Below are 25,898 nucleotides of genomic sequence, written 5' to 3'. Positions count from 1 at the left end.
CTGCCAAGAGATGCAGAAACCTTAAGGAATTTTCCGGATTCAAATCCTGAACGTGCGCACATAGCCTAAAATGGAAGAAAACGCACAACCTGCAAACCCCATAATAATCTTTGGCCCCTGCGCCTCTGTATTCGTTGCTTAACCAACGGGTATATGTTAAGCCTGAATTCTAATGGTCTGTCCTTGGAGAGGATATAAAAAGTTTACACACCCCTGTTACAGTCCCAGGTTTTAGTCATATAGAAGAATAATTTCAGAACTTTTTTCCCCCTTTGATGTCACCTGATACACACCTGTCTCGGGTATCACAGGCTCCGCTGCCTTCTGTTGTGCTCCACATCAGGTTTTGCAAGTTGCCTGTCGTGGCTCGATGACATTATGTCCACAGTCCTATTTAAGCCCACTAAGACACACACCTGTGTCTTGGGATTGAGACTCCAGCATCATATGTTGGTGTACTCTGCCATCTGTGCATATTGTGCCAACTCTACCCAGCAGAGACGAATGGTCACCTATGTTGGTTCCACTTCATCTGTCCTCCTGAGTGTACCAAGTCCTCACAATTCCACGTGTCCTCGAGGAAGCTGCCCCAACGCCTGGGGTCCGTGTGCCCACCCAGACCTCAGGCTTAGATGATCCACTCAGCAGGTCAGACTAAACAAAATCCTAACACCATGAATCCCAAAAGTGCAGCCGCCACAAAACTGTTGTGATTGGATACGGATGATTTGTCTGGACTGGTGGTGCCACTTGCTGTCAACGTGACCTGGTGCAGGCAGTGCAAAACCTCTCAGCCCATGTGGCCGCTCTGCCTCAGTAGAGGCACCGGAAACTATGCTAATCGCTCGAAAGAGATTGCCACTGGCCAAAAGATCCCGTCAACCCTCACAGGGACTCTAGTTTATATTGTGGATCAATCTCGCACAGACTGTCCCAAGCTGAAGGCCAAACCAGAACTTCAGCCCCTAGGCGAGGAGGGAGGCATCCCCATGGGGGTAACTCTGTCCTCCACTAAAGATGACTTGCTTGTGCCCATGTCTGTTTCATTTGCTTCATTTCCTTTCCGCTGACATCCCCACTATCATCATGAGTGACTTCAACATCCCCATTGACAATTCCCTCTCAGCTGTCTCTTACCTTCTATCTCTCGCTTCTTCCTTTGGCCTTGCTCAATGGTCTCCCGCAGCCACTCACAAAGATGGCCACACACTAGGCTTCATCTTCACCCGCCTCTGTTCACTATCCAACCTAACTCACCTCTCCCTCTCTCTCACCACAACCTACTTACATTCTCTGCCCGCTCCTCTCCAGGTCCACAACCCCCACTTCACAAACCCGCACACCCTCGCAGAAATCTTAAAACACCTTGCTCTACACTCTCTCTCTGAATCCCTTCTCTCTCTTACAGACATACGTTCCTTGCACGATGGAGATGCTGCGGCCACTTTATATAACACCACAATAGTTGCAGCTCTCGAATCGGTTACCTCCTCACACATACCAAAGCTTGTAAAATCAACAGGCAACCCTGGCACACCAACCTAACTAAAGAACTGAGGCAGGCTTCCAGGGTTGCTGAGAGGAGATGGAAAAGATCTCATTCCAAAGAGCACTTCATCGCATTCAACAGTCCCTCAGTACTTTCAAGTCCACACTCACTGCAGCAAAACAAACCTACTTCTCATCTCTAATATCCTCCCTGTCTCACAACCCCAAACAGCTATTCAACACTTTCAATTCTCTCCTCTGTCCACCAGTGCCTCCTCCCTCTCATCTCAGCTGAAGACTCTGCCTCATTCTTCAAGCAGAAGACTGATAATATCAGAGAAAGCTTTGGCCTACAACCCCCACAGCCCCTCCTCGTAACTACTCAGCCCTCCTCCTCCAAAACCAGCTTCTCCTCCATTACGGAAGATCAACTTTCTGCTCTACTCTCAAGATAACATTTCACCACCTGTGCACTCAACCGAATCCCGTCCCACCTCATCCCAAACCTCACCAGTCTTTACCCCAACCCTAACCCATCTCTTCAACCTATCACTAATAACTGGTGTCTTCTCCTCATGCTTTAAAGATGCCTCAATCACATCCATCCTCAAAAAGCCCTCCCATCACCCATCCTGACTAGCTATCGCCCCATATGACTTCTCCCCTATGCCTCAAAACTACTGGAACACGTCCATCTTGAACTTTCCTCCCACCTCTCCTCCTGCTCCCTCTTTGACCACTTACAATCTGGCTTCCGACCGCATCACTCCACTGAAACTGCCCTGACTAAAGTCACCAACGACCTACTAACCGCCAAATCCAAGCAACATTACTCTGTCCTCCTCCTGGACCTATCCTTTGCTTTTGACACAGTGGACCATTCCCTCTTACTACAGACTCTCTCATCTCTCGGCATCACAGACTTGGCCCTATCTTGGATCTCCTCATATCTAACAGACCAGACATTCAGCGTCTCCCACTCACACACCACCTCATCATCTCACCCCCTATCTGTCGGTGTCCCCCAAGGTTCAGTCCTATGGCCCATGCTCTTCTCCATCTACACCTTCGGCCTGGGACAACCCATAGAGTCTCACGGCTTTCAGTACCACCTCTATACTGATGACACACAGATCTACCTCTCTGGACCCGATATCTCCTCCCTACTAACCAGAATCCCACAATGTCTGTCCGCCATCTCATCCTTCTCTGCTAGATTTCTAAAACTTAACATGGATAAAACAGAATTCATCATCTTTCCACCATCTCACTCAACCCCCCCAACTGACCTATCTATCAACATCAATGGCTGTCCACTCTCCCCAGTCCCACAAGCTGGCTGCCTCAGGGTAACCCTGGACTCTGATCTCTCCTTCACATCACATATCCAAGCCCTTTCCACTTCCTGCCGACTCCAACTCAAAAATATCTTCTGGATCCGCACATTCCTCAACCACGACTCTGCAAAAACACTAGTGTATGCCCTCATCATCTCCCGCCTCAACTACTGCAACCTCCTGCTCTGTGGCCTCCCCTCTAACACTCGCACCCCTCCAATCTATCCTAAATTCCGCTGCCCAACTAATCCACCTGTCCCCCCGCTATTCCCCGTCTCTTCCCTCTGTCAATCCCTTCACTGGCTCCCCATTACCCAGAGACTTCAGTTCAAAACCCTAACCCTGGCATACAAAGCCATTCACAACCTGTCTCCTCCATACATCTGTGACCTAGTCTCCCGGTACTTACCTGCACGCAACCTCCGATCCTCAGAAGATCTCCTGCTTTCCTCCCCTGTTATCTCCTCTTCCCACAATCACATACAAGATTTCTCCCGCGCACCCCCTCTACTCCGGAACGTTCTACCCCAACACATCAGACTCTCGTCTACCGTGGAAACCTTCAAAAGGAACCTGAAGACCCACCTCTTCCGACAAGCCTACAACCTGCAGCAACCACCACTCCACCATAATGCTGCATGGCCAGCTCTACCCTCACCTACTGTATCCTCACCCATCCCTTGTAGACTGTGAGCCCTCGCGGGCAGGGTCCTCTCTCCTATTGTACCAGTCAGCGACTTCTGTTATCCAAGAATATTGTACTTGTTTTTATTATGTATACCCCGATCACGTATAAAGTGGAATAAATGGCGCTATAATAAATAATAATAATAATAACAACTTTGTCCTCCACTAAAGAGGACTTGCTTGTGCCCATGTCTGTCTCATTTGGTTCCTCTATGTTCACAGGACAAGCACTCATTGATTCTGGGGCAGCGGAGAATTTTATGAATTTCTCTTTGACCAAAAAGCTGAAAATTCCTTTTATGTCCTTGAGGACACCTCAAATGTAAACTCCACAACTAGCTCTGCAATTGCTGGTAATGTCATTGTTGTGTTAAATTTCAGCCCCTTCTTGATGACGTCTTCACAGTGTCCATGGTAGATCTGATGCCTGGGAAATGTTATTGTACTTAATCCTGACTGACAACTTTCCAAAGTGAGATCCTCTGCTGTGTTGTCAGCTGTTTACAGACCAGAAAATGTCAGGAAAATCCTCTTAGAGCAGTGACACTTTCTCTGAGGTTAATCAGAATCGCAGTAAATGACGGTGGCCGAGCGCTGACTATTGTGTAAGATGGGGGAAATGTGATCGGACGATTCTTGGCACTAACACAGCCCCAATCACAGGAGGATTATTTTAGCTTTGTTATTTTTATTTCCCCATCAAAATGATTTCAGTTTGTCTATCTAAGGATTTGTACACATCATGGGTGACAATAAAAGTGAAAAGTTCTGAAATGATTCTTCTTGGTAAGATTATTTACATGACAAAAATCTGAGAATTTACCCAGGCGTGTAAACTTTTTATACCCACTGTATGGCAGAACTCCTAAATGGACAAGTGAGCAGGTGTACGTCTGCATAGCGTCTGTGTAATGAGGTGGGCTGTGGGGTGCGCAGCACTCACCTGGTCGTACAGGTAGATGAAGTCTCCCAGCTGCTTGGCCAGCAGGTGACGTTTTTCCTGAACGGGCAGACATCGGCCCGGCAGCTTCAGACTCAACGAATGCTGTAAATTAGCAGCCGCTCTCTGCAGAAACCTCATCACCAGCTCCTGAGGGGCACAAACAAGTAATACACATGCAGCCAACAGTGGCACCCGCTGCGCCCACAACACCCACAGATCCCCCTCCCCACAACACCCACAGATTCCCCTCCCCATAATCACCAACAGATCCCCCTCCCCACTACACCCACAGATCCCCCTCCCCACAACACCCACAGATCCCCCTCCCCACAATCACCCACAGATCCCCCTCCCCACAACACCCACAGATCCCCCTCCCCACAACACCCACAGATCCCCCTCCCCACAATCACCCACAGATCCCCCTCCCCACAATCACCAACAGATCCCCCTCCCCACAATCACCAACAGATCCCCCTCCCCACAATCACCCACAGATCCCCCTCCCCACAACACCCACAGATCCCCCTCCCCACAATCACCCACAGATCCCCCTCCCCACAACACCCACAGATCCCCCTCCCCACAACACCCACAGATCCCCCTCCCCACAATCACCCACAGATCCCCCTCCCCACAATCACCCACAGATCCCCCTCCCCACAATCACCCACAGATCCCCCTCCCCACAATCACCAACAGATCCCCCTCCCCACAATCACCAACAGATCCCCCTCCCCACAATCACCCACAGATCCCCCTCCCCACAATCACCCACAGATCCCCCTCCCACAATCACCAACAGATCCCCCTCCCCACAACACCCGCAGATCCCCCTCCACCAATCACCAACAGATCCCCCTCCCCACAATCACCAACAGATCCCCCTCCCCACAATCACCAACAGATCCCCCTCCCCACAATCACCCACAGATCCCCCTCCCCACAATCACCCACAGATCCCCCTCCCCACAATCACCCACAGATCCCCCTCCCACAACACCCGCAGATCCCCCTCCACACAATCACCAACAGATCCCCCTCCCCACAACACCCGCAGATCCACCTCCCCACAATCACCCACAGATCCACCTCCCCACAATCACCCACAGATCCACCTCCCCACAATCACCCACAGACCCCCCTCCCCACAATCACCCACAGATCCCCCTCCCCACAATCACCCACAGATCCCCCTCCCCACAATCACCCACAGATCCCCCTCCCCACAATCACCCACAGATCCCCCTCCCCACAATCACCCACAGATCCCCCTCCCCACAATCACCCACAGATCCCCCTCCCCACAATCACCTGCAGATCCCCCTCCCCACAATCACCTGCAGATCCCCCTCCCCACAATCACCAACAGATCCCCCTCCCCACAATCACCCGCAGATCCACCTCCTCACAATCACCTGCAGATCCCCCTCCCCACAATCACCTGCAGATCCCCCTCCCCACAATCACCCACAGATCCCCCTCCCCACAATCACCCGCAGATCCACCTCCTCACAATCACCTGCAGATCCCCCTCCCCACAATCACCTGCAGATCCCCCTCCCCACAATCACCAACAGATCCCCCTCCCCACAATCACCCGCAGATCCACCTCCTCACAATCACCTGCAGATCCCCCTCCCCACAATCACCAACAGATCCCCCTCCCCACAATCACCAACAGATCCCCCTCCATACAATCACCCACAGATCCACCTCCTCACAATCACCCACAGATCCCCCTCCCCACAATCACCCACAGATCCCCCTCCTCACAATCACCAACAGATCCCCCTCCTCACAATCGCCAACAGATCCCCCTCTTCACAATCACCAACAGATCCACCTCCTCACAATCACCAACAGATCCCCCTCCCCACAACACCCACAGATCCCCCTCCCCACAATCACCAACAGATCCCCCGCCGCTGCCACTGATTCGCCCTCATTATACATCGACATGGGAGCCACAGTCACTAATCTGCCCTCGTTATACAGCAGCACGTGCACTGCCACCACTGATCCACCCTCATTATACAGCAGCACATGCGCTGCCGCCACAGATCTGCCCTCGTAATACAGCAGCATGTGCGCTGCCGCCAGTAAATCCGCCCTCATTATACAGCAGCACGTGCGCCGGCGCCACTGATCCGCCCTCATTATACAGCAGCACGTGCGCCGCCGCCACTGATCCACCCTCATTATACAGCAGCACATGCGCTGCCGCCACAGATCTGCCCTCGTAATACAGCAGCATGTGCGCTGCCGCCAGTAAATCCGCCCTCATTATACAGCAGCACGTGCGCCGCCGCCACTGATCCGCCCTCGTAATACAGCAGCATGTGCGCTGCGCCACTGATCCACCCTCATTATACAGCAGCACGTGCTCCGCCGCCACTGATCCGCCCTCGTAATACAGCAGCATGTGCGCTGCCGCCACTGATCCGCCCTCGTTATACAGACACATGGGTGCCGCCGCCACTGATCCGCCCTCGTTATACAGACACATGGGTGCCGCTGCCACTGATCCGCCCTTGTTATACAGACACATGGGTGCCGCTGCCACTGATCCGCCCTCGTTATACAGACACATGGGTGCCGCCGCCACTGATCCGCCCTCGTTATATAGACACATGGGTGCCGCCACCACTGATCCGCCCTCGTTATACAGACACATGGGTGCCGCCGCCACTGATCCGCCCTCGTTATACAGACACATGGGTGCCGCTGCCACTGATCCGTCCTCGTTATACAGACACATGGGTGCCGCCGCCACTGATCCGTCCTCGTTATACAGACACATGGGTGCCGCCACCACTGATCCGCCCTCGTTATACCGGGACACGGGCGCTGCCACCATTGCTCCACCTTTGTTATACAGCACCATGGGCGTTGCCGCCACTGATCCGCCCTCGTTATACTGTAACACGGGCGTTGCCGCCACTGATCCACCCTCGTTATACTGTAACAAGGATGCTGCCGCCACTGATCCGCCCTCGTTATACTGTGACACGGACGCTGCCGCCACTGATCCGCCCTCGTTATATAGCGACTCCCGTTTTGGGGTGTCGTTGACCCTGTAAGTCAATAGGACTGAGTCTAGTAATCACTGGTTTGTATTTCGGGAGGGGTGACTTTTGCGCCTCACCATCTGCTCTTCAGCTTTCGGCTCTGCACTCTCTGTACTTCGCTCGTCCTGTAGACGACTTTGCACCCGCTGTAAATAGCCAGAGAAAGCGAGACGCGCCTGGACCTTACTGCAGACACAAAGACAACCAAGTGTATGGCGAACACCAACAACAGCAAGGACGCGACACTCAGCCACTCTGCAGACACTTACCTAAGGTTTGCCCCCTCATGTAACAGCTGTATGATACTGATCCGGGGAGCGGGTACTGGAGGGGGCCGAGCGTGCACTGGGGGGCTCAGCTGCTCCTGCACCTCTTCCTCATCTTCAATGTCATCTTCCTCCTCTTCCTCCTGTACACCACCGTCAGATGGGTGGAGAAAAGCTGCAATATAGTGCAAGACTTTACTAAAGAGGAAGGAGCAAATCACAGGAGGCGTGGGAGCTGGAGGAGCAAATCACAGGAGGCGTGGGAGCAAATCACAGGAGGCGTGGGAGCTGGAGGAGCAAATCACAGGAGGCGTGGGAGCTGGAGGAGCAAACCACAAGAGGCGTGGGAGCTGGAGGAGCAAATCACAGGAGGCGTGGGAGCTGGAAGAGCAAATCACAGGAGCAGTGGGAGCTGAAGCAGCAAATCACAGGAGGCGTGGGAGCTGGAGCAGCAAATCACAGCAGGCGTGGGAGCTGGAGCAGCAAATCACAGCAGGCGTGGGAGCTGGAGGAGCAAATCACAGGAGGAGTGGGAGCTGGAGGAGCAAATCACAGGAGGCGTGGGAGCTGGAGGAGCAAATCACAGGAGGCGTGGGAGCTGGAGGAGCAAATCACAGGAGGCGTGGGAGCTGGAGGAGCAAATCACAGGAGGAGTGGGAGCTGGAGGAGCAAATCACAGGAGGCGTGGGAGCTGGAGGAGCAAATCACAGGAGGAGTGGGAGCTGGAGGAGCAAATCACAGGAGGCGTGGGAGCTGGAGGAGCAAATCACAGGAGGCGTGGGAGCTGGAGGAGCAAATCACAGGAGGCGTGGGAGCTGGAAGAGCAAATCACAGGAGGCGTGGGAGCTGGAGGAGCAAATCACAGGAGGCGTGGGAGCTGGAGGAGCAAATCACAGGAGGAGTGGGAGCTGGAGGAGCAAATCACAGGAGGCGTGGGAGCTGGAGGAGCAAATCACAGGAGGCGTGGGAGCTGGAGGAGCAAATCACAGGAGGCGTGGGAGCTGGAGGAGCAAATCACAGGAGGCGTGGGAGATGAAGCAGCAAATCACAGGAGGCGTGGGAGATGAAGCAGCAAATCACAGGAGGCGTGGGAGCTGGAAGAGCAAATCACAGGAGGCGTGGGAGCTGGAAGAGCAAATCACAGGAGGCGTGGGTGCTGAAGCAGCAAATCACAGGAGGCGTGGGAGCTGGAGGAGCAAATCACAGGAGGCGTGGGAGCTGGAGGAGCAAATCACAGGAGGCGTGGGAGCTGGAGGAGCAAATCACAAGAGGCGTGGGAGCTGGAGGAGCAAATCACAGGAGGCGTGGGAGCTGGAGGAGCAAATCACAGGAGGCGTGGGAGTTGGAGGAGCAAATAACAGGAGGCGTGGGAGCTGGAGGAGCAAATAACAGGAGGCGTGGGAGCTGGAGGAGCACACACAATCTATCACAGTGGATGCAAGCAGCAGTTGCCTGAGCAGTCAACCACAGAGGGAAGAGGGATGAACACACCCAGCCAATCACAGGAGGCGGTGGGGAGTGGAAGGAGTATACACCACCAGTCATCAAGGAAGGTGGTGAGGGACACGCACAACAAATCACAGCAAAAAGCATTAGGCCCATGCACAGCCAATGACAGAAGGTGGTGGGAAGCAGGAGGAGCACACAACTAATCACAGGAGGCGTGGGAGCTGGAAATGCACACAGAGCCAATCATAGTGGACGGAAGGAACACGTGCAGCTTATCACAGGAGTTGCTGGGGAGCAGGAGTACATGAAGCCAACCATGGGAGGTGCCAGGGAGCAAGAGGAGCATGAGCAGCCAATCACAGGAGGTTCTGGGGAACTGGAAGAGCACAAACAGCCAATCACAGAGGAGGGAAGCTGAAGGAGGACACATAACCAATCACAGTGGAGGTGCCCGAACTGCCAAAGAGGAGGAAAGTGGGAGGAGCATGTGCAGCCAATCACAGGAGGTGCTGGGGAACAGGAAGAGCACAAACAGCCAATCAAAGAGGAGGGAAGCTGAAGGAGGACACATAACCAATCACAGTGGAGGTGCCCGAACTGCCAAAGAGGAGGAAAGCGGGAGGAGCATGTGCAGCCAATCACAGGAGGTGCTGGGGAACTGGAGAAGCATGCGCAGCCAATCACTGAAGGTGCTGGGGAACTGGAGGAGCACACTCAGCCAATCACAGAAGGTGCTGGGGAACTGGAGGAGCACACGCAGCCAATCACAGGAGGTGCTGGGGAACTGGAGGAGCACACGCAGCCAATCACAGGAGGTGCAGGAGAACTGGAGGAGCACACGCAGCCAATCACAGGAGGTGCTGGAGAACTGGAGGAGCACACGCAGCCAATCACAGGAGGTGCTGGAGAACTAGAGGAGAACACGCAGCCAATCACAGGAGGTGCTAGAGAACTGGAGGAGCACATGCCGCCAATCACAGGAGGTGCTGGGGAACTGGAGGAGCACACGCAGCCAATCACAGGAGGTGCTAGAGAACTGGAGGAGCACACGCAACCAATCATAGGAATTGGTGGGGAGCGGGAAGAGCACATGCAGCCAATCACAGGAGGTCCTGGGCAACTAGAGGAGCACATGCCGCCAATCACAGGAGGTGCTGGGGAACTGGAGGAGCACATGCCGCCAATCACAGGAGGTGCTGGGGAACTGGAGGAGCACATGCCGCCAATCACAGGAGGTGCTGGGGAACTGGAGGAGCACATGCAGCCAATCACAGGAGGTGCTGGGGAACTGGAGGAGCACACGCAGCCAATCACAGGAGGTGCTGGGGAACTGGAGGAGCACATGCAGCCAATCACAGGAGGTGCTGGGGAACTGGGGGAGCACACGCAGCCAATCACAGGAGGTGCTGGGGAACTGGAGGAGCACATGCAGTCAATTACAGGAGGTGCTGGGGAACTGGAGGAGCACATGCAGCCAATCACAGGAGGTGCTGGGGAACTGGGGGAGCACACGCAGCCAATCACAGGAGGTGCTGGGGAACTGGAGGAGCACATGCAGCCAATCACAGGAGGTGCTGGGGAACTGGAGCACACGCAGCCAATCACAGGAGGTCCTGGAGGACTAGAGGAGCATGTGCAGCCAATCATAGGAATTGGGGGGAGTGGGAGGAGTACGAGCAGCCAGTGATAGCCTAGACCCACACTACAGACAGTGTACCTGTTCTACGCGCCCGCTCATGCCTCCTGGCCCTGCGCAGTTGTAGTGAAACAAGTTTTCGTTCATACAAAGCCGCGTTTAGCGTCAGTCGGGGGTCACTTATAACTGTTCTATGGAAGATGAAAGGACGATGACATGACAGGCTACATGATGGGCACAGGCAGTTCAGCTTGTACCTACTTGCTGGAGAAGAGGTGGGTGGCCAGCATGTAATTCATGGATGTCTTGTGTTCCAGGAAGGAGCTGTGTGAACATGGCAGGGAATCAGAGGAAGGTGCAGAAGGACAAGACCTCTGCCTCACTGTATAGAGGACTTACCCGTACAGCGCCCAAGTATCATGCCTAGGAAATATACGGACAAAACCGCCGCGTCTCGCTTCCTCATCCTGCAGCCTACGCAAGACCTTTACCTGGACACATGAAGCGGAGTGTCAGACCGTAGACGGCACAGAGTTGGCATCTCGGGTATAGTATAGTGTACATGGCCTGTGTTATTACTGTGACGTCACCTCAGCTCAAGAGCTCACAATCTACATATAGGGTGCGGCAGCATGGGTGAGGGCTTTACTAAAGTGGTGCCCTACAGGGTTCTGAAGACCACCCACGTAGCGCCGTGGATAGAAGTGGACAGACCTCCTCCGTGGACAGCCCTAGGACCCCGCTTCTTCCAGTCTTCTCTCTGATTCCAAGCTGCAGCTTAGTGTCAATGTCGCTGGCTGACAGGGGGCGCTGCCGAGGGACAAAGAACCCATCACTTCAATGTCATCAATGAGAAAAGGAGACTATTAATGGTGGCTACCATAAGAGCTAACCTGTGGCCTGGCCATCCGCTTCTCACGTCCTGTTTCTTGTTGAGGGTCTTGACACTCCAGACCTACAGAGACCATAGAGAAGTCCTGTCAGTTACAGCATGGTGTTCGGCTGATACCTGCAGTACATCCATCATACTCACCTATCAGGGTCAGCATGTCAGAAACCATGCTGGCCTTCACCTTCATGTCCAGAGGGGCATCACTGTCAGCAGATATGGAAGAATAAGTCACGCGGCAGCCAGAGGGGAAGGGGGCTGGTGTCAGGGGTGGAGGGGCATCTTACCAGGCCAGAGATGGAGACAGATTAACTTCTAGGAGCCAAGGTCTGAGATTTCCATCAATCAGCACATCAAAACCATAAAGCTCTGCAACAGCAGAAGAAGGGTCAGTACATCATCATGCACCGGGGGGCGCCGCTCTCACTGCCCAGGACTCACCAAAGCAGTTCCCCCTGTGCACCTGGAAGGACTTGCAGGCCGAGGCTATCGGAAGTTCCCCCGAGATGACCGTCTTAACGATGAGATCCTCCACCTGAGACATGAGCGCTGTGGAGGACAAGGACATTACAGCCATGAGAGCCACACAGGGAGAGGGGCATTACCAAGCGGTGTGGGGAGGAGTTACACAAAAGGGGAGGGGTCACACAAAAGAGGAGGAGACTGGGACAGGGAAGTGTCAAAGAAAGGATGAAATAAGAGCAGTGAGGAGACACAGAAAGTGGGGGGAGAAAGACGAAAGTGAGGAGTCACAGAAAGGGGAAAGACCAGAGGAAAGGGAGAGGACTCACAGAATGGGGGATACGATGGGGACAGGGAGAAGACACAGAAAGGGGGGAGCAGGGTAAAGACAGGAGTCACAGAAAAGGGAAGGACCAGAGGAAAGGGAGAGGACTCACAGAATGGGGGATACGATGGGGACAGGGAGCAGACACAGAAAGGGGGGAGCAGGGTAAAGACAGGAGTCACAGAAAAGGGAAGGACCAGAGGAATGGGAGAGGACTCACAGAATGGGGAATACGATGGGGACAGGGAGCAGACACAGAAAGGGGGGAGCAGGGTAAAGACAGGAGTCACAGAAAGGGGAAGGACCAGAGGAAAGGGAGAGGACTCACAGAATGGGGGATACGATGGGGACAGGGAGAAGACACAGAAAGGGGGGAGCAGGGTAAAGACAGGAGTCACAGAAAAGGGAAGGACCAGAGGAAAGGGAGAGGACTCACAGAATGGGGGATACGATGGGGACAGGGAGCAGACACAGAAAGGGGGGAGCAGGGTAAAGACAGGAGTCACAGAAAAGGGAAGGACCAGAGGAATGGGAGAGGACTCACAGAATGGGGGATACGATGGGGACAGGGAGGAGACACAGAAAGGGGGGAGCAGGGTAAAGACAGGAGTCATAGAAAAGGGAAGGACCAGAGGAAAGGGAGAGGACTCACAGAATGGGGGATACGATGGGGACAGGGAGGAGACACAGAAAGGGGGGAGCAGGGTAAAGACAGGAGTCATAGAAAAGGGAAGGACCAGAGGAATGGGAGAGGACTCACAGAATGGGGGATACGATGGGGACAGGGAGAAGACACAGAAAGGGGGGAGCAGGGTAAAGACAGGAGTCACAGAAAAGGGAAGGACCAGAGGAAAGGGAGAGGACTCACAGAATGGGGGATACGATGGGGACAGGGAGGAGACACAGAAAGGGGGGAGCAGGGTAAAGACAGGAGTCACAGAAAAGGGAAGGACCAGAGGAAAGGGAGAGGACTCACAGAATGGGGGATACGATGGGGACAGGGAGCAGACACAGAAAGGGGGGAGCAGGGTAAAGACAGGAGTCACAGAAAAGGGAAGGCGTCAATGATAGGGCGTGGTGCAGGGGAAAGTGACAGGATTAAGAGACAGGAAGGGATCATAGAGGAGGAGCAAGAGCGATGGAGTCACAAAGAATGGAGAAGCAAGAAAGAATGCAAGGAACAACAGAGAAGGAGTCAGATCACACCCATCATGTGTCAGATCACACCCATCATGTGTCAGATCACACCCATCATGTGTGGGCCAGGGTGACAATATGGTGGGTAGGAGGCTTCTCTTTCTTACCAGCCGTGTCCTTCCCTTCCTGCTTCAGGTAACGCAACATTGCACTCATACTCCACTTGTTCCCATAATCCTCCACTTCAGGGTCATCGCAACTAATAGGACAGGACAGTGAATAAGAGACCTCTTTCTGGAATGCCCGTAGTCACCGCCTGCAGCGCCTCGTACCTCACATAGTCTGCACTCCTCTTGTTCACACTGTAGTTTGTCAGATGCATAAACTGGTTCTTTATATTCTTGGCAGCTCGATCATATCGCACTGTAGCAAACCTGATAGTGGTGGAGAATAGAATACCGAAGTGCTGGGGCGAGGGCCGGGGCTGCGCGGGGGGGGGGGATTGGGCGAGGGCCGGGGCTGCGCGGGGGGGGGGGGGATTGGGCGAGGGCCGGGGCTGCGCGGAGAGGGGATTGGGCGAGGGCCGGGGCTGCGCGGGCCGGGACTGCGCGGTGGGGCGAGGGCCGGGGCTGCGCGGGGGGGGATTGGGCGAGGGCCGGGGCTGCGGGGGGTCGGGGATTGAGCGAGGGCCGGGGCTGCGCGCGGGGGGGGGCGAGGGCCGGGGCTGCGCGCGGGGGGGGGCGAGGGCCGGGTCTACGCGGGGTGGGCGAGGGCCGGGTCTGCGCGGGGGGGCGAGGCGCCAGGTCTGCGCGGGGGGCAAGACGCCGGGTCTGCGCGGGAGGGCGAGGGCCGGGACTGCGCGGGGGGGCGATGGTCGGGGCTGCGTGGGGGAGCCGGGGCCAGGGGCGCACAGGGGGCACGGACATTGGTGCAGCTTGACAGATTTAGCCTGCAGTTCACTTACCTGGTGAGCCCTTCTTCATACAGGTAGATGACAAGCGGATCGTAGGAGGTGATCAATACGTACAGGCGGACATCAAACTTAAACCCTACAAAAAATGATTGCAGCATGGTGTAACCCACATACCTGGTGACCCTGTATTTACCCTCCTCCCCAGAACACAAGCCGCTCTGGAGTAACGAATCAGAGGGGATCGAGGGTCCGGATCTCAAAACGACACATCAGAAGAGACTCACCATCGATCAACAGAGGGTTACTGATATAACGAGACACCAAGAGATTCTCCTCCACACTGACCTGAGATGGCTGCAAGAGAAGAGAGACCGATGACAACCCAAGAGGATGAAGAGGAGGGGTCGACAGTGAGCCCCGAGGAGGAAGGAGCGACAGAGTGCCCGAGGAGGAGGAGGGGCAGAGGGGCCGGCAGCGAGCCCCGAGGAGGAGGAGGAGGGGCCGGCAGCGAGCCCCGAGGAGGAGGAGGAGGGGCCGACAGCGAGCCCCGAGGAGGAAGGAGGGGCCCACAGCGAGCCCAGAGGAGGAGGGGCGGCCCACAGCGAGCCCAGAGGAGGAGGGGCGGCCCACAGCGAGCCCAGAGGAGGAGGGGCGGCCCACAGCGAGCCCAGAGGAGGAGGGGCGGCGGCCCACAGCGAGCCCAGAGGAGGAGGGGCGGCGGCCCACAGCGAGCCCAGAGGAGGAGGGGGGGCCCACAGCGAGCCCAGAGGAGGAGGGGGGGCCCACAGCGAGCCCAGAGGAGGAGGGGCCGACAGCGAGCCCAGAGGAGGAGGGGCCGACAGCGAGCTCAGAGGAGGGGGGGCCCTCAGCGATCCCAGAGGAGGAGGGGCCGACAGCGAGCTCAGAGGAGGGGGGGCCCTCAGCGATCCCAGAGGAGGAGGGGCCGACAGCGAGCTCAGAGGAAGGGGGGCCCTCAGCGATCCCAGAGGAGGAGGGGCCGACAGCGAGCTCAGAGGAGGGGGGGCCCTCAGCGATCCCAGAGGAGGAGGGGCCGACAGCGAGCTCAGAGGAGGGGGGGCCCTCAGCGATCCCAGAGTAGGAGGTGCCCACAGCGAGCCCAGAGGAGGAGGGGGGCCCACAGCGAGCCCAGAGGAGGAGGGGGGGGCACAGCGAGCCCAGAGGAGGAGGGGGGGCCCACAGCGAGCCCAGAGGAGGAGGGGCCGACAGCGAGCCCAGAGGAGGAGGGGCCGACAGCGAGCTCAGAGGAGGGGGGGCCCTCAGCGATCCCAGAGTAGGAGGGGCCCACAGCGAGCCCAGAGGAGGAGGGGGGGCCCACAGCGAGCCCAGAGGAGGAGGAGGAGGGGCCCACAGCGAGCCCAGAGGAGGAGGGGGGGCCCACAGCGAGCCCAGAGGAGGAGGAGGAGGGGCCCACAGCGAGCCCAGAGGAGGAGGGGGGGCCCACAGCGAGCCCAGAGGAGGAGGAGGGGGCCCACAGCGAGCCCAGAGGAGGAGGGGCCGACAGCGAGCCCAGAGGAGGAGGGGCCGACAGCGAGCTCAGAGGAGGGGGGGCCCTCAGCGATCCCAGAGTAGGAGGGGCCCACAGCGAGCCCAGAGGAGGAGGGGGGGCCCACAGCGAGCCCAGAGGAGGAGGAGGAGGGGCCCACAGCGAGCCCAGAGGAGGAGGGGGGGCCCACAGCGAGCCCAGAGGAGGAGGGGGGGCCCACAGCGAGCCCAGAGGAGGAGGGGCGGCCCACAGCGAGCCCAGAGGAGGAGGAGGGGGCCCACAGCGAGCCCAGAGGAGGAGGGGGGGCCCACAGCGAGCCCAGAGGAGGAGGGGGGGCCCACAGCGAGCCCAGAGGAGGAGAGGGGCCCACAGCGAGCCCAGAGGAGGAGGGGGGCCCACAGCGAGCCCAGAGGAGGAGGGGGGCCCACAGAGAGCCCAGAGGAGGAGGGGTGGCCCACAGCGAGCCCAGAGGAGGAGGGGCGGCCCACAGCGAGCCCAGAGGAGGAGGGGCGGCCCACAGCGAGCCCAGAGGAGGAGGGGCGGCCCACAGCGAGCCCAGAGGAGGAGGGGGGGCCCACAGCGAGCCCAGAGGAGGAGGGGCCCACAGCGAGCCCAGAGGAGGAGGGGGGGCCACAGCGAGCCCAGAGGAGGAGGGGCTGACAGCGAGCTCAGAGGAGGGGGGGCCCTCAGCGATCCCAGAGTAGGAGGGGCCCACAGCGAGTCCAGAGGAGGAGGGGGGGCCCACAGCGAGCCCAGAGGAGGAGGGGGGGCCACAGCGAGCCCAGAGGAGGAGGGGGGGCCCACAGCGAGCCCAGAGGAGGAGGGGCCCACAGCGAGCCCAGAGGAGGAGGGGCGGCCCACAGCGAGCCCAGAGGAGGAGGGGGGCCCACAGCGAGCCCAGAGGAGGAGGGGGGGCCACAGCGAGCCCAGAGGAGGAGGGGGGGCCCACAGCGAGCCCAGAGGAGGAGGGGCCGACAGCGAGCCCAGAGGAGGAGGGGCCGACAGCGAGCTCAGAGGAGGGGGGGCCCTCAGCGATCCCAGAGTAGGAGAGGCCCACAGCGAGCCCAGAGGAGGAGGGGGGGCCACAGCGAGCCCAGAGGAGGAGGGGGGGCCACAGCGAGCCCAGAGAAGGAGGGGGGCCCACAGCGAGCCCAGAGGAGGAGGGGGGGCCAACAGCGAGCCCAGAGGAGGAGGGGGGGGCCAACAGCGAGCCCAGAGGAGGAGGGGGGGCCCACAGCGAGCCCAGAGGAGGAGGAGAGGCCCACAGCGAGCCCAGAGGAGGAGGGGGGGCCCACAGCGAGCCCAGAGGAGGAGGGGCCAACAGCGAGCCCAGAGGAGGGGGGGCCCACAGCGAGCCCAGAGGAGGGGGGCCCACAGCGATCCCAGAGTAGGAGGGGCCCACAGCGAGCCCAGAGGAGGAGGGGGGCCCACAGCGAGCCCAGAGGAGGGGGGGCCAACAGTGAGCCCAGAGGAGGGGGGGCCACAGCGAGCCCAGAGGAGGAGGGGTCGACAGCGAGCCCAGAGGAGGGGGGGCCCACAGCGAGCCCAGAGTAGGAGGGGCCCACAGCGAGCCCAGAGGAGACGAGACAGGCCGACAAAGAGCACACAGGAGGAGGGGAGAGGATGTAAGTACATACAGAGTTCACCAGATAAACACCACGTCCACGAGATGACGCGACCGGCTTGACAATCCAGGGTCCACGATCTTTTGAAAAGGAGTCTGTGGAAGAACACAATCTGAGATCGGTCATGCGACTGCCAGACATATGGGTCCCTACTCTCCCGGGCCCCCTGGGCACGTACTGCAGAACTCCTGGTACTCTGCTGGCAGCAGGAAGGTCTGGGGTAGGAGGTTGAAGTTGCGCACTCCATGCGTCTGCTGCATGCGCTGCACATTCTTGTAGAGTCGATCCTTGCGGGTAAGTTCATACGACCTGAATCAGAGAAGCATCCTGAGCAATGTGGGGCCCTGGGAGGACATTAGGGCAGGATATGTGCAGGGCCCAAGGTCACAGCTGTCCCCCCACAGAGAGAGATATGTGAAGGGGCCTATTCTGTGGTCAGAGCTGCTGACAATGGAGGGGTATGCAGCGCTAAGCAGAAAATAAAAGGGATGGAGGATGACTGAGATCAGATCTTCAGTGCCGGCCCTTTCACCTACACGGACCTCCCCAGCCAGCGGGCTCTGAACCACGCTGCGGCCTCCTGGCCCACCTCTGTACCTGGGGAAATGGTTAACCCTCTGGAAGCTGGTCAGGCAGCGCATCAGATGCGGCTTTATGTGTGACCCAGTCCACATCAGGTTGAAGTCATTGCTCTTTGCGTTGACCTAGAAGAGCGGAGTGATGTTAGTGGTGTAAAGGGCGGAGGCCTCACAAAAAACTCAAAGAATGGTGCTGCCGCTCACCTCCTGGAAGCCATGTGCGGAGAGAATACTGCGGACCAGGCGGCTGTCTGTGCGAACCATCTTGTAAGCCAGGTGATAACGTCCTGCCGGGGCAAAGGCAGGGCAATAAACGTGAGATACCAAGACAGACCCTGACCCCAGGGAGGAGCAGATACAGGGGCAGTCTGCCGCCATACTTACCCTGACCCCAGGGGGGAGCAGATACAGGGGCAGTCTGCCGCCCTAATCACCCTGACCCCAAGGAGGAGGAGATACAGGGGCAGTCTGCCGCCCTAATCACCCTGACCCCAAGGAGGAGGAGATACAGGGGCAGTCAGCCGCCCTAATCACCCTGACCCCAAGGAGGAGCAGATACAGGGGCAGTCTGCCGCCCTACTCACCCTGACCCCAGGGGGGAGCAGATACAGGGGCAGTCTGCCACCCTAATCACCCTGACCCCAGGGGGGAGCAGATACAGGGGCAGTCTGCCGCCCTACTCACCCTGACCCCAGGGGGGAGCAGATACAGGGGCAGTCTGCCACCCTAATCACCCTGACCCCAGGGGGGAGCAGATACAGGGGCAGTCTGCCGCCCCACTCACCCTGACCCCAGGGGGGAGCAGATACAGGGGCAGTCTGCCACCCTACTCACCCTGACCGCAGGGAGGAGCAGATACAGGGGCAGTCTGCCACCCTAATCACCCTGACCCCAGGGGGGAGCAGATACAGGGGCAGCCTGCCGCCCTACTCACCCTGACCCCAGGGGGGAGCAGATACAGGGGCAGCCTGCCGCCCTACTCACCCTGACCCCAGGGGGGAGCAGATACAGGGTCAGTCTGCCGCCCTACTCACCCTGACCCCAGGGGGGAGCAGATACAGGGGCAGTCTGCCACCCTAATCACCCTGACCCCAGGGGGGAGCAGATACAGGGGCAGTCTGCCGCCCCACTCACCCTGACCCCAGGGAGGAGCAGATACAGGGGCAGTCTGCCACCCTACTCACCCTGACCCCAGGGAGGAGCAAATACAGGGGCAGTCTGCCGCCCTAATCACTCTGACCCCAAGGAGGAGAAGATACAGGGGCAGTCTGCCGCCCTACTCACCCTGACCCCAGGGGGGAGCAGATACAGGGGCAGTCTGCCGCCATACTCACCCTGACCCCAGGGGGGAGCAGATACAGGGGCAGCCTGCCGCCCCACTCACCCAGACCCCAGGGGGGAGCAGATACAGGGGCAGTCTGCCGCCCTACTCACCCTGACCCCAGGGGGGAGCAGATACAGGGGCAGTCTGCCACCCTAATCACCCTGACCCCAGGGGGGAGCAGATACAGGGGCAGTCTGCCGCCCTACTCACCCTGACCCCAGGGGGGAGCAGATACAGGGGCAGTCTGCCGCCCTACTCACCCTGACCCCAGGGGGGAGCAGATACAGGGGCCAGTCTGCCGCCCTAATCACTCTGACCGCAAGGAGGAGAAGATACAGGGGCAGTCTGCCACCCTACTCACCCTGACCCCAGGGAGGAGCAGATACAGGGGCAGTCTGCCACCCTAATCACCCTGACCCCAGGGGGGAGCAGATACAGGGGCAGCCTGCCGCCCTACTCACCCTGACCCCAGGGGGGAGCAGATACAGGGGCAGCCTGCCGCCCTACTCACCCTGACCCCAGGGGGGAGCAGATACAGGGGCAGTCTGCCGCCCTACTCACCCTGACCCCAGGGGGGAGCAGATACAGGGGCAGTCTGCCACCCTAATCACCCTGACCCCAGGGGGGAGCAGATACAGGGGCAGTCTGCCGCCCCACTCACCGTGACCCCAGGGAGGAGCAGATACAGGGGCAGTCTGCCACCCTACTCACCCTGACCCCAGGGAGGAGCAAATACAGGGGCAGTCTGCCGCCCTAATCACTCTGACCCCAAGGAGGAGAAGATACAGGGGCAGTCTGCCGCCCTACTCACCCTGACCCCAGGGGGGAGCAGATACAGGGGCAGTCTGCCGCCCTACTCACCCTGACCCCAGGGAGGAGCAGATACAGGGGCAGTCTGCCGCCCTACTCACCCTGACCCCAGGGGGGAGCAGATACAGGGGCAGTCTGCCGCCCTACTCACCCTGACCCCAGGGGGGAGCAGATACAGGGGCAGTCTGCCACCCCACTCACCCTGACCCCAGGGGGGAGCAGATACAGGGGCAGTCTGCCGCCCTACTCACCCTGACCCCAGGGAGGAGCAGATACAGGGGTAGTCTGCCGCCCTACTCACCCTGACCCCAGGGGGGAGCAGATACAGGGGCAGTCTGCCGCCCCACTCACCCTGACCCCAGGGAGGAGCAGATACAGGGGCAGTCTGCCGCCCTACTCACCCTGACCCCAGGGGGGAGCAGATACAGGGGCAGTCTGCCGCCCTACTCACCCTGACCCCAGGGGGGAGCAGATACAGGGGCAGTCTGCCACCCCACTCACCCTGACCCCAGGGGGGAGCAGATACAGGGGCAGTCTGCCGCCCTACTCACCCTGACCCCAGGGAGGAGCAGATACAGGGGTAGTCTGCCGCCCTACTCACCCTGACCCCAGGGGGGAGCAGATACAGGGGCAGTCTGCCGCCCCACTCACCCTGACCCCAGGGAGGAGCAGATACAGGGGCAGTCTGCCGCCCTACTCACCCTGACCCCAGGGGGGAGCAGATACAGGGGCAGTCTGCCACCCCACTCACCCTGACCCCAGGGGGGAGCAGATACAGGGGCAGTCTGCCGCCCTACTCACCCTGACCCCAGGGAGGAGCAGATACAGGGGTAGTCTGCCGCCCTACTCACCCTGACCCCAGGGGGGAGCAGATACAGGGGCAGTCTGCCGCCCCACTCACCCTGACCCCAGGGAGGAGCAGATACAGGGGCAGTCTGCCGCCCTACTCACCCTGACCCCAGGGGGGAGCAGATACAGGGGCAGTCTGCCGCCCTACTCACCCTGACCCCAGGGAGGAGCAGATACAGGGGTAGTCTGCCGCCCTACTCACCCTGACCCCAGGGGGGAGCAGATACAGGGGCAGTCTGCCGCCCCACTCACCCTGACCCCAGGGAGGAGCAGATACAGGGGCAGTCTGCCGCCCTACTCACCCTGACCCCAGGGGGGAGCAGATACAGGGGCAGTCTGCCGCCCTACTCACCCTGACCCCAGGGGGGAGCAGATACAGGGGCAGTCTGCCACCCCACTCACCCTGACCCCAGGGGGGAGCAGATACAGGGGCAGTCTGCCGCCCTACTCACCCTGACCCCAGGGAGGAGCAGATACAGGGGTAGTCTGCCGCCCTACTCACCCTGACCCCAGGGAGGAGCAGATACAGGGGCAGTCTGCCGCCCTACTCACCCTGACCCCAGGGAGGAGCAGATACAGGGGCAGTCTGCCGCCCTACTCACCCTGACCCCAGGGGGGAGCAGATACAGGGGCAGTCTGCCACCCCACTCACCCTGACCCCAGGGGGGAGCAGATACAGGGGCAGTCTGCCGCCCTACTCACCCTGACCCCAGGGAGGAGCAGATACAGGGGTAGTCTGCCGCCCTACTCACCCTGACCCCAGGGGGGAGCAGATACAGGGGCAGTCTGCCGCCCCACTCACCCTGACCCCAGGGAGGAGCAGATACAGGGGCAGTCTGCCGCCCTACTCACCCTGACCCCAGGGGGGAGCAGATACAGGGGCAGTCTGCCGCCCTACTCACCCTGACCCCAGGGGGGAGCAGATACAGGGGCAGTCTGCCACCCCACTCACCCTGACCCCAGGGGGGAGCAGATACAGGGGCAGTCCGCCGCCCTACTCACCCTGACCCCAGGGGGGAGCAGATACAGGGGCAGTCTGCCGCCATACTCACCCTGACCCCAGGGGGGAGCAGATACAGGGGCAGTCTGCCGCCCTACTCACCCTGACCCCAGGGAGGAGCAGATACAGGGGCAGTCTGCCACCCTACTCACCCTGACCCCAGGGGGGAGCAGATACAGGGGCAGTCTGCCGCCCTACTCACCCTGACCCCAGGGGGGAGCAGATACAGGGGCAGTCTGCCGCCCTACTCACCCTGACCCCAGGGGGGAGCAGATACAGGGGCAGTCTGCCGCCCCACTCACCCAGACCCCAGGGGGGAGCAGATACAGGGGCCAGTCTGCCACCCTAATCACCCTGACCCCAGGGGGGAGCAGACACAGGGGCCAGTCTGCCGCCCTACTCACCCTGACCCCAGGGAGGAGCAGATACAGGGGCCAGTCTGCCGCCCTAATCACCCTGACCCCAGGGAGGAGCACATACAGGGGCAGTCTGCCGCCATGCTCACCCTGACCCCAGGGAGGAGCAGATACAGGGGCCAGTCTGCCGCCCCACTCACCCCGACCCCAGGGAGGAGCAGATACAGGGGCAGTCTGACGGCCTACTCACCCCGACCCCAGGGAGGAGCAGATACAGGGGCAGTCTGCCGCCCTACTCACCCCGACCCCAGGGACAAGCAGATACAGGGATACAGGGGCAGTCTGCCGCCATACTCACCCCCCACCGTGCACATCCATGACTCCTGGGACAGAATTGCTTCTGCATGAAACATCAGAATGGGGACTCTGTGCGGCCCTCTGCTCCATGAGATACAGGAGGGCTCCCTGCGAAGGAAGAGAAATTATATACAGCCTCTGCCTTAAACTATACAGTATATAGAAGGATTAATAGTTTCTAAATCAAGTAACAAAAAGCAAAGTGACTGAAGAAAAGAAAAATATAAAGCCAAGAAATGTAAAGCCCGTCGCCCACGTCATCAGTATCCGGTGACCACCCGTCGCCTCCATCATCAGTATCCGGCGACCACCCGTCGCCTCCATCATCAGTATCTGGTGACTGCCAACCAGACACATCCTGATGGTATTACATGATGGATAAGTATCTGCCTGGATTTCTCAGCATTGAGGACACCATTATTCCTGACCAAATCCCCAACTCCACTTGCTGAGATTCATCCACACACTTGCCGGACCCTCCACCGTGCGTCACTGCTCCTGCAGACCCTCATTATTGTGCCGCTCTCTGGCCCTTCCATTTGCTTCTGTTACAGCTGAATATTCACATTGTGACTCCTCCGTCCAGAGACGTGTGACATTATTCTGCTCCTCGGTTCTTATGTTTTCTGCACACTTGAGTCTTTTGTTCTCGTTTCCAAGTAGGTTTAATTTTTGGCTGCAATTCTTCCATGAAAACGCCTTCTGGCTAAATATATACATACACTGTATGGATTCACGCTCAGCAGTAGGCAGTGTTCACACACGCACTGGATTCTTCTGTCAAAACAATGTGACGTTTATTTCCATAGGAAGCACAGCACTGAAAAACACAAAATGCCGGCTTTGTCCAGGCACTAACTAAATACAGACCCTGGCTACTCACACACGGCCGAGCTAATCCCAGGTTGGTCCAACAAAATGGCTATAGTCCATAGCAACCAGAAATACCTGCAGTTTGGTGCCCACGGCCTGTGCAGTCTCCTCTCAGAGACTCTGGCTTGTCTCTCTCTATCTGCAACACAATCCACTGTGCTCCGCTCCCCCAGCTGACTGACCAGTGAGCTCATGGCCTGGTTCTAGTCTTAGCAATTCAGGTGCAGATAACCAGGACCTGTAGTGTTAGGATTTAACTCTAGTCTACCTGGCTTTCCTACGATACATACAGTACAGACCAAAAGTTTGGACACACCTTCTCATTTAAAGATTTTCTCTGTATTTTCATGACTATGAAAATTGTACATTCACACTGAAGGCATCAAAACTATGAATTACCACATGTGGAATTATATACTTAACAAAAAAGTGTGAAACAACTGAAAATATGTCTTATATTCTAGGTTCTTCAGAGTAGCCACCTTTTGCTTTGATGACTGCTTTGCACACTCTTGGCATTCTCTTGATGAGCTTCAAGAGGTAGTCACCGGAAATGGTCTTCCAACAATCTTGAAGGAGTTCCCAGAGATGCTTAGCACTTGTTGGCCCTTTTGCCTTCACTCTGCGGTCCAGCTCAACCCAAACCATCTCGATTGGGTTCAGGTCTGGTGACTGTGGAGGCCAGGTCATCTGGCGTAGCACCCCATCACTCTCCTTCTTGGTCAAATAGCCCTTACACAGCCTGGAGGTGTTTGGGGTCATTGTCCTGTTGAAAAATAAATGATGGTCCAACTAAACGCAAACCGGATGGAATAGCATGCCGCTGCAAGATGCTGTGGTAGCCATGCTGGTTCAGTATGCCTTCAATTTTGATTAAATCCCCAACAGTGTCACCAGCAAAGCCCCCCCACACCATCACACCTCCTCCTCCATGCTTCACGGTGGGAACCAGGCATGTAGAGTCCATCCGTTCACCTTTTCTGCGTCGCACAAAGACACGGTGGTTGGAACCAAAGATCTCAAATTTGGACTCATCAGACCAAAGCACAGATTTCCACTGGTCTAATGTCCATTCCTTGTGTTCTTTAGCCCAAACAAATCTCTTCTGCTTGTTGCCTGTCCTTAGCAGTGGTTTCCTAGCAGCTATTTTACCATGAAGGCCTGCTGCACAAAGTCTCCTCTTAACAGTTGTTGTAGAGATGTGTCTGCTGCTAGAACTCTGTGTGGCATTGACCTGGTCTCTAATCTGAGCTGCTGCTAACCTGCAATTTCTGAGGCTGGTGACTCGGATAAACTTATCCTCAGAAGCAGAGGTGACTCTTGGTCTTCCTTTCCTGGGGCGATCCTCATGTGAGCCAGTTTCTTTGTAGCGCTTGATGGTTTTTGCAACTGCACTTGGGGACACTTTCAAAGTTTTCCCAATTTTTCAGACTGCCTGACCTTCATTTCTTAAAGTAATGATGGCCACTCGTTTTTCTTTACTTAGCTGCTTTTTTCTTTCCATAATACAAATTCTAACAGTCTATTCATTAGGACAATCAGCTGTGTATCCACCAGACTTCTGCACAACACAACTGATGGTCCCAACCCCATTTATAAGGCAAGAAATCCCACTTATTAAACCTGACAGAGCACACCTGTGAAGTGAAGACCATTTCCGGTGACTACCTCTTGAAGCTCATCAAGAGAATGCCAAGAGTGTGCAAAGCAGTCATCAAAGCAAAAGGTGGCTACTGTGAAGAACCTAGAATATAAGACATATTTTCAGTGGTTTCACACTTTTTTGTTAAGTATATAATTCCACATGTGTTAATTCATAGTTTTGATGCCTTCAGTGTGAATGTACAATTTTCATAGTCATTAAAATACAGAAAGATCTTTAAATGAGAAGGTGTGTCCAAACTTTTGGTCTATACTGTATATATACACTGTATACACCTCTCACTGTCAGTATATGAGGTATATATATATATATATATATATATATATATATATATATACACTGTATATACCTCTCAC

General features: G+C 57.5%; 1 protein-coding gene across 2 annotated transcripts in view; it reads right to left on the bottom strand.

Moving 5' to 3' along the window:
• The window catches only part of TTLL5 (tubulin tyrosine ligase like 5), a 44,235-nt gene extending 21,098 nt beyond the window's left edge, over positions 1 to 23,137 (bottom strand). For both annotated transcript variants that reach the window (XM_073638097.1, XM_073638098.1), the window contains exons 1-20: positions 23,008 to 23,137; positions 18,515 to 18,597; positions 18,330 to 18,436; positions 17,911 to 18,041; positions 17,745 to 17,827; positions 14,888 to 14,957; positions 14,655 to 14,739; positions 14,023 to 14,124; positions 13,858 to 13,949; positions 12,208 to 12,315; positions 12,054 to 12,135; positions 11,911 to 11,972; positions 11,771 to 11,832; positions 11,592 to 11,687; positions 11,277 to 11,368; positions 11,139 to 11,201; positions 10,959 to 11,068; positions 7,796 to 7,967; positions 7,604 to 7,712; positions 4,456 to 4,602 (exon numbers count right to left, since the gene is read on the bottom strand). In XM_073638097.1, coding sequence (XP_073494198.1) covers positions 4,456 to 4,602; positions 7,604 to 7,712; positions 7,796 to 7,967; positions 10,959 to 11,068; positions 11,139 to 11,201; positions 11,277 to 11,368; positions 11,592 to 11,687; positions 11,771 to 11,832; positions 11,911 to 11,972; positions 12,054 to 12,135; positions 12,208 to 12,315; positions 13,858 to 13,949; positions 14,023 to 14,124; positions 14,655 to 14,739; positions 14,888 to 14,957; positions 17,745 to 17,827; positions 17,911 to 18,041; positions 18,330 to 18,436; positions 18,515 to 18,597; positions 23,008 to 23,062 — 1,911 coding nt within the window. In that variant the 5' untranslated portion in view covers positions 23,063 to 23,137. The remainder of the gene's footprint in view (positions 1 to 4,455; positions 4,603 to 7,603; positions 7,713 to 7,795; positions 7,968 to 10,958; positions 11,069 to 11,138; positions 11,202 to 11,276; positions 11,369 to 11,591; positions 11,688 to 11,770; positions 11,833 to 11,910; positions 11,973 to 12,053; positions 12,136 to 12,207; positions 12,316 to 13,857; positions 13,950 to 14,022; positions 14,125 to 14,654; positions 14,740 to 14,887; positions 14,958 to 17,744; positions 17,828 to 17,910; positions 18,042 to 18,329; positions 18,437 to 18,514; positions 18,598 to 23,007) is intronic.
• Positions 23,138 to 25,898: the final 2,761 nt, after the last annotated feature.

Source organism: Phyllobates terribilis, unplaced genomic scaffold (genome assembly GCF_046119375.1).
Source record: "Phyllobates terribilis strain yellow unplaced genomic scaffold, ASM4611937v1 Scaffold_7__3_contigs__length_470593459, whole genome shotgun sequence".
NCBI lineage: Eukaryota > Metazoa > Chordata > Amphibia > Anura > Dendrobatidae > Phyllobates > Phyllobates terribilis.
The sequence above is the reverse complement of the archived record's forward strand: the minus strand, read 5'-3'. Positions and strand labels throughout refer to the sequence as shown.